The 7,762-nt window shown below is 53.5% G+C and overlaps 1 protein-coding gene across 5 annotated transcripts; it reads right to left on the reverse strand.

Annotated features, from left to right (window-relative positions):
• Positions 1-1,058: 1,058 nt before the first annotated feature.
• ZBTB25 (zinc finger and BTB domain containing 25) lies at positions 1,059-6,357 on the reverse strand. Of its 5 annotated transcripts, none has more exons than XM_041127380.1 (3): positions 5,798-6,357; positions 3,885-4,064; positions 1,059-2,659 (listed from the first exon to the last, which is right to left on the reverse strand). In XM_041127380.1, the coding sequence occupies exons 2-3, from the start codon at positions 4,055-4,057 to the stop codon at positions 1,522-1,524; spliced, it is 1,311 nt and encodes a 436-aa protein (XP_040983314.1). In that variant the 5' UTR covers positions 4,058-4,064; positions 5,798-6,357; the 3' UTR covers positions 1,059-1,521. The 5 variants fall into 5 exon arrangements, with proteins under 5 accessions (XP_040983314.1, XP_029863322.1, XP_029863320.1 ...); XM_030007462.2 differs by lacking the exon at positions 5,798-6,357 and adding an exon at positions 4,795-4,922; XM_030007460.2 differs by lacking the exon at positions 5,798-6,357 and adding an exon at positions 4,582-4,732.
• Between the last annotated feature and the right edge of the window lie 1,405 nt (positions 6,358-7,762).

Below are 7,762 nucleotides of genomic sequence, written 5' to 3' on the forward strand. Positions count from 1 at the left end.
GAAGCTGCAGCCGCCCTCACAAAGACCTCAGATGGTCTTTTAATTCGGCAGCGATTTAATTGCAGCTCTTGCTCCAGGACAGTTTCAAAGAAGACAGCTCAAGGGTCCTGACTACAAAGAACTTTGGAGCGGGCATTTTGACAATAAACTGTTCTCACCATTGTTCAGGCTCCCCCTTTCCAAAGGCAATGACTCAACTCCACCAGGACTGGCAGGGAGCCTTCAGCTTCTCAAAAAACTGGGTAACGAGATTACGGGAGCAGCTCGCAAGGCTTTCGCTCTCCGCTGCAAAAGAAACCTCTGCGCTGTAAGAACTTCTTCGTGTGCCTCCTGATTACTCTTAATCATCTCTTGAGGAATGGGTTGGAGCCCATTTGGTAGGAAGCCTGGCGTATCTCAGGTGAAAAACTAGAGAGGGACAAAATAAGAAGCCAAGAGGAACGCGTACAATTTTAAACCCCTCTTGGATAAGTTATTACTCTTCAGATATCAGGTAATGATAAATGAAAGGCAAAAAGCTTGCGTTTTACCATTTTATGGTGGCTTTGCAAGCAGAGAAGAAATAACACATCATGTGTTTGCTCTGAGCAAATATACAGATTGCAGTATTTAAGAATGTATTTGCTCCAAGCTGTTTATTATAGAGTCAGAAACCATTTTCACTGAGAAAATCCATGTGTGCTTTTTAATCCTGTAAAGACTTAGATTAGGATGTGCCTCCTCTCCGAGAGGAGAGGACACTTCTTTGCAGCTTTCATTCCTCCTTGCAGAGAAGACAGTCTAATAACAGGACGTGGTCCTAGAGGGGCATCAAAATTTATCTCTGCTCATGCAGTAGTGGTTGACGAGGAAGGAATGAGAGAAAAGGCATGTAAACTCCTTGAGTCTAAAAGTAAATGTAAAAGATCGTACCGACGAGGACTCCGGGGCTTCTCAAAGTGAAGGTTGCCACCCCTACATCAGTGCCCCCAGTTCCCTCGAAAAGACCAGCCTTATGGCTCCCGCATGTATTTACGCAGAGATTTATTAACTGCAGTTATACAACACGAACTTCAGGATTCATCTCCTTGAGATATTTATTTTAATTAAAAACAAACTGTTTGGGAAACACAATACATATTTCCCCCTACATTTCCCTCCATCTAGTCTCAGAAGAGCAATTCTATGGGATACAAACAGTCCCAGGGCCCGCGCAGCGTATTAGACAATGTTTAAACCTCACACCCAGCAATACAGTCTTAACTCTAGTAAAGCAGAGCGGGAATAAGTTCACATTTACGAAAAATGTAACCGAGACACGTGGAGGCTTCCAAGGACTTAGATGGGAATTAGCTTGAGTTTAAAAGTTAGAGAAGTAAAAAAGCAAGTACACAAATCAACGTACACAGTTCTTCACAGTTATCTCAGAGGTGACAGGAATGGTGGTTGAAGAAAAATCAGCTGCAGGGAGCAGCCGCTCACGAGGCGGAAAATGCCAAAATATCCAGAGTTTCGGCGTGTGAAGGCTACACAGGGGGAGAACTACTCTACCAGGATCGTATCAACGCTTTCTTGGATGAGATCCGACTCCAGTATACATTCATCTAAGTGGTCTTGGGATAAACTGGAGCTCTTCCCCACACTCTCGCTGTCACAGTAAGGATGAAACCTGGGCGTCGCGGGGCTCTCCAGCCGCTGGCAGCGGCTGTATTTGTGCTGTTTCCCTCTGTGCATGTACATGTGTTCGAGCAGCTGGCTCTTCCGGAAGAACGTGCGGCCGCAGACGGTGCAACTGATTTTTCTCTTTCTGGAGAAAGAAAAGTTACAGTTCAACTCTACCGGTTCGTGGTCCTTGGAGATGAGGGAGAGCTGGCCGATCTGCAGAGGCTCCAGGTCGCTGCAGCTCGGATGCTCCAGCTGATGCTCATCCTCCTTGAGGAGGAAGGCCCCGAGCCGGCGGCCGTTCCCAGCCTCCCTGTCCTCAGCCAGCGGCTGCACCTCCCCGAGGTCGCTGCTCTCCAGGATGGAGGCCGGCACGCCGAACGGCAGCGAGCCCGAGACGTGGGTGTGCAAGTGCTGCCGCAGCCCCCCCCGGGAGTCGAAACGCTCCCCGCAGTAGTGACACAAGTGCACCTTGAGGCTGGCCTTAGCAAAGATGGGGCTTGCTACCTCCGGAGAAGGAGGGGTGCGGCTCTGGGACACCACGGGCTCCGAGTCGCACCTCTCCTGCTTTATGGAGACCGAGAGCTTCGGATGCTCTTCTGCCGGCTTGGTGAGAGCAGCGGGCTGAGCGGAGGGGCGAGCGAGCTGCTGGTCCAGGGAGCTGTCGTCCAGGCCGATGGCCAGAGAGAGCTGCAGCTGCGGGTGATCGCCCTGGGCGGCAGACCGGCTGCCCGCCTGGGGCAGACTCTCCTTCGCTCCCAGGCGTTCCTTCACCGGTTTGTGTGCCGTCGAGATCTGGATCCCGTACAGGTTCGAAGACTGGACCGGCTCTGGGGAGAACACTTGGTTCATCTCGATCGCGATATGGGAGAGGTGGTCTGCGTGGAGAAAACGGATGCCCTCCTCCAGTCGGCTCTGGCTGACGGTCTGCTTTGGCCCTTTCCCGGTATACATGATATGCAACAAGTAACTAAATATGTCGGGCTGGATGTCTGTGGGCTGAATCTTTATGCATTCGCTGAAACAAGAGAGATGATTAAGTACATATGGGGCGCCAAATTACCGCCCTGACCCATCACCTGCCCGCTCGTTTGCGCTGCCGTTTGCTGTGAGAGGGTGTGCGGTGCTGCCTGCCTCCCGGTTCACGAGCAGCGCTCCGCGCCAAGACCTGCAGAAGCGCCTGAGCCCTGTTTGCACTGCAAAGGGCCTGAGCGTGTATTTATCCCTGTGATTATAAAGACTGTGCGCACAACCGCGGCCAGGGACGGCGAGAGCGACCAGCTCCCGGTCACCCCGTCACTCCCACGCGCAGCCAATTGCCGCCGCACGGCACCGCAGCGATGCCATGTAAGCTACCCATCGCCGGTGTGTGCCGCTCCAATAATAGGAGGCAAAGAATATTTGTGTGTTTAAGTAATAAATTCAGCTGCCGCTACTGTGTAATCTTTATGAGCTTTGCACTTAAGTGTCGGTAAACAACATCTATCGGAAAGGAAGTTAACTGATCTCACTTCCAGCCGAAGGGCAACGCGGCCGATGGCTGAGAATTATCTTGCAAAGGTGCTGGGGGCCACGACCCTCAAAAAGGAAGGGGAACGGAGAAGAGTTTAATTGATTACGAGCAGCAAGCTCCAGGTCAGAGGCGAGATTAGACCTTGGCACCACCGTCGTTATACCTGCAGAACCACTCCTGAACCTGCCGGATGAAGCATCTGAACAGCAGCTTGAAGTACACTGATGATCTCAGTCTCAACCCTTATCTGCAAGGGTCTGAAGCGCAGAACTGCGATAAGGCTACGGCTTCTCGATTGCTTCGAGCCCGTGGATCCTGCCAGAAGTGATAGTCCCACCCAGCAAGCTTGCCTACAAGCTAATGCAAAGTAATGGCACGCTGCATGTGGGCAGGAGGTACCTGGATATCCCTCGACTGCAAATCCGTGAGGTTCTCGCTGCAGGAGGACTGCGGTACTTACATGTTTATTTTCTCTGGTCACACAAACGTCTCATCTCCAAAATGAGGGGCCTGATGTTGGCATATGCTGACTAAGAGGGTGGTTTTAAAGGACAGCACATTTTGGACTGGGAATGTTTAGAGAGCCGAGGTGTGCGCCGAGTTAGGAAAATATTCTCAGCCCAGCTAACATCCCCACTTACGCTCTTTTGGACTTTAATACCCTTAGAAAGGGGAAAAAGCAGGAAGTTGAGCAGAGCGGTTAAAAGGGAGGAGAGCTGTGTGTCCTTACCTCGTCTGATGAATAAATATCATCTTAAAATAGTTTGAAAAAGCAGCGAGCACCGCTCTGTGGGCTTTGAAGTAAACATCTCCAATGGCAACTGTGCAGTCACACAGAAAGCCAAACTCCCGCTGCATGTTCAGCTGCTGGAGGAGGAGGACGCTGTGGCCGGTCGTATCCATGGCGTGCCTGAGAGCAAGAGAACAAGATGGTCATCTCATGAAGAAATGACGGAGCTCCCGAAGGCTCAAATGGGGGTTTCTCACCACCGAAACGAGACGGGCGCCCGACACGCAGCGCGGCCTCGCGGGGCCTTTTCCCTCCTCCAGACGGTCCCTGCGCCCCGATTTATGGATTTCTCCCGCCGGTGCCCAAACCCACGTTCAACGAGCTCGAAACCTATCCGTGACTTTTCCACACGCCAGCCACAACCAGAGCTCTTTCTCCCACAGCTTGACAACACGCTCCGCGCTGCACCGGCGCTAACTTTAAAGCCCTCTTCGCCTTTCCCCCCCCCCCCGCCCTCGGATCGTGCTTTCTACCGCCCCGCTAACCGCGCTCCCCCGGCCCCGGAGCCGCCGCCGCGGAGGCGGAGCGGGGGGAGAGCGGGGCTGGCGGCGGCGAGCCAGGCGGGTTGTGCCGCTCACAGAGGGAACCCTGTGCCGCCCAACAAAGCCCCTATTGTACCGGGCTGAGCCGCCCTTACCCCGCACCGCCCCGCCTCGCCTCGCCCGCGGCCCCTTTGCAAATAAATGCCGATATCTGCTATTGTTTCAGCTCAAAATTATTGCGCCCGCCGTGGGGGGGGGGGGGGGCGGGAGGGAGCGGCAGGGGGAGGAGGCGAAGGCAGCCTCCCCGGGGAGCGTAACCAGCGCCCTCCCCGGCCCGGCCCCCCGCGGCTCACCCCGCAGCCGCTTACCCGCGCGGAAGCGCAGCGCTGGGCCCGGCTCGGCACCGCCCGCCCCCGCTGCCAGCCCGGCGGATGGGGTGGGCGCTCACCCCCCCCCCGCGCTTCCTGCTGCCGCCCAAAGGGGAGGCGGGGGGGAGAACCGGGCTGGCCGCGCCGCCCCCGCCGCTCCGCTTACGGCTGGAAAAAAAAGTGAGCGCGGCCCCTTTTGCGCGGTTGCTGCGCGGCTCGGCTGCGGGATGGGCGCGGCGCTGCGCGGCTGCCGCCGGCGCTCACCGCCCTGCGCGGCGCCGGAGGGAGGGACCGCGTTCAGCCGCGGGTGGGATTTTTTTTTTTTTTTTTTTTTTTTGAGGTGGGTGGTGTTTTCCTCTGAGGTGCCGGAGACCTCACCCTGGGCTGGGGGGGCTTTGCTTTTGACATCAGGCGGAGACGGGGTGTCTATCTGCTGAGCGCCTCCGCTCTCGGTATAAGTGTTTTGCTTCGTTTGGTTTTGTTTGAACAAAAATGCTCCGTAACGGGCGCCTCCCCGGTCTGCCTGCTCCTGAAAATGGACGCGAAGATACGATCTGGCTCTTTCACCGAGGTCTGCGGCCTAAGCGGTCGCGCCGTTTCTCTCTCAGGCCTCCTTCAGTCTCTTATTAATTTTTAAACCAAGGGTTATTTTGGGCGAGAGCAGCCGCGCTGGGTCGGGCCGCGGCTGGGTGCAGCGGGGCACAGGCGGGCAGTGCCACCCCCTCCCCGATCTCCCGGCCTCCGGCACCTGCTCCCGGAGGGTTCTCCCAGGCCGCGGCCTGCGCTTGGGCGTCCGGTACAATCTTTGAGGCGCCTTTCCCATGAATTTTATCAAATCGCCTTCCGAACCTGTTTAAACTTAACAGTCCCTGCAGCCTCCCGCTGCCACCAGGTTGATTTGATGTCCACAGGTGGACTTTTTGGCTGGAAAAGGCAGGGAAAATCGCTGTTTGGGTGCTTTCGCCGTGCTTTTGGTGGAGTTTCAGAGATCTATCACGCCCACCTCCTCGGTGGCGTCTCTCCTGGCTCAGGGCCTCTGCAGAAGACATTCGGTGCCTTGGATCATCCCTCTCGGTTTTCTCTCAGCATTTGATACTTTGCAGTTCATTTTCCTATTGCGTTCCCATAATTGCGATTTTTTAAATTGGGCTCTTCCCAAATCTTTAGGGCGAATAATGCCCCTGGCCTCCCAGAATCCCGACAGTTTACAGGGCTGTTTCCAGCGGTGCCTCGAGGCGGCCTGAGCGTGGGTGGAGGATGGAAACAGGCTGAGAGAAGACAAAACGTAGGCTCGGAAGCATTTTGCTCCATGCGGTGTTAACCCACTGACCAGTACAGCTTTCTCTTTTTCCATTGCTCTATGTTTTATTTCTTCTATTTTAAATAAAAAGCTCACAGGGCTCGAGGACCATCTTTCCTTCCTGTGTTTGCGCAGCAGCAGGACGGAGGGTCGATGGAGCTATAATCCTCCCGCTCCTATAAATATCGGTAGCCGCTTTTTTTCCCCGGAAAGGTTGGCAGTAGGCGGCTCAAGGTTTTGTACTCTGTTCTGGGTTATTTAACATATTTATTAACCCGCGTACAGAGTGAGTCGTTATTTGCAGATGGCATGTTATTTATTTAAATGATTAATTATTTACATGTTATTTAGGTTGACTCCGGTCCAAAGAGGACTTTGAAAGCTTCAGAGAAACTGGAGCCAAAATGATGGAAGTGATGATGAGAAATGAAATTTGGTGTTTCGCTATAAAACACAGGCGATGATATCATAACACGCCTCCGCAGATACAAAGTGATACAGCCTATGCCGATGGGTCAGAAAAGAGAGCAGGGCATAATCACAGCTATCTTCATGAGCGCTTCTGCTCGCTCCTCCTCTGTGGCCAGAAAATAATAAAAAAAAAAAAAAAATTGGAAAGGCAAGTGTGGCAAGAGGGCACCGAGAGAATGGGGACTGTGAAAAAGGGGGACCGCCTTCTGCCCCGTCTTACCGGAGGCGGCAGAAGCTCCCAGCGTGATGCACGTGGGAGGGCTGGGACGGAGCGAGAGGCTGCGCAAGCCCCGCATGGGTGCTCTTCGCTTATACTGCCCCGAGATGTGTAAGGAGCTGCAGAGAAAAAAAAAAGACCCTTGAACCATGAGAAAGACAACTTTTCAGTGTGATTTGAAAGCCACGACCATGTCAGCTTATGGAGGCCATTTATTTCACTTCCTATAAACCAGGAAAACCTACGACAGAGTTGTACTGTGGGGGTCCCTCCATCTTTCGCGGGGGCTGGTGCCTTACGGCCACAGAGGTTTTTTTTTTCCCTTGGCGCTGCTACAGGCATCACGCCCCTGAGCCGCGGCTGCAGCGTAGCGGAGGGGGGGAAACAAGGGGATTTTTTTGAGAGACATTTTGAAAGCTCCACTTTTATTCCGTAGTGGTTAGAAAAGTCCCCAGGCAGACCCAGGAGGAAGAGGTGAGGTCCCATTTGGAAACTAGGAGTCTATTAATTGGGTTCGTCCTGTTTGCTTTCTCAGTCGAGGGATGCTTCAGGAAAACCTTGGGGGTCATTGAGGCAGGGATTGATGCTGGTACATTTTAACATGGTGGCATTTTATTTTGTTGCTTTTTTTATTTTTTTGGTTACTTCTGTCCTTTTCAAACTTGTAATCAAATCTTTTAACTTTGCTACAATTAAATTTTCCCCTTTGGCTTGTCTGGAGCTAAGAGGGATCTTGGATAGTTGCAGCAAACATAAAACCAATCTCTGTCTCTAGAAACTGCGTCTGAATGAAGGAGCTGTGCAGATTAAACACTTCCGATGCTTGCGCTGAATGACAAATGTCACTTTGGGGGTGGAAAAGTCAAGTGGCAGGACCAGGAGGAAAGCCTGACCTGGCTTATGTTTTCTCGCAGCCCCGTGGCAGGTAGCGGAGGGGCCGCCCGCAGCTTCAGGAAATCCCATTTGCTCACACGGGCCAG

Source organism: Aquila chrysaetos, chromosome 2 (assembly GCF_900496995.4).
Source record: "Aquila chrysaetos chrysaetos chromosome 2, bAquChr1.4, whole genome shotgun sequence".
NCBI lineage: Eukaryota > Metazoa > Chordata > Aves > Accipitriformes > Accipitridae > Aquila > Aquila chrysaetos.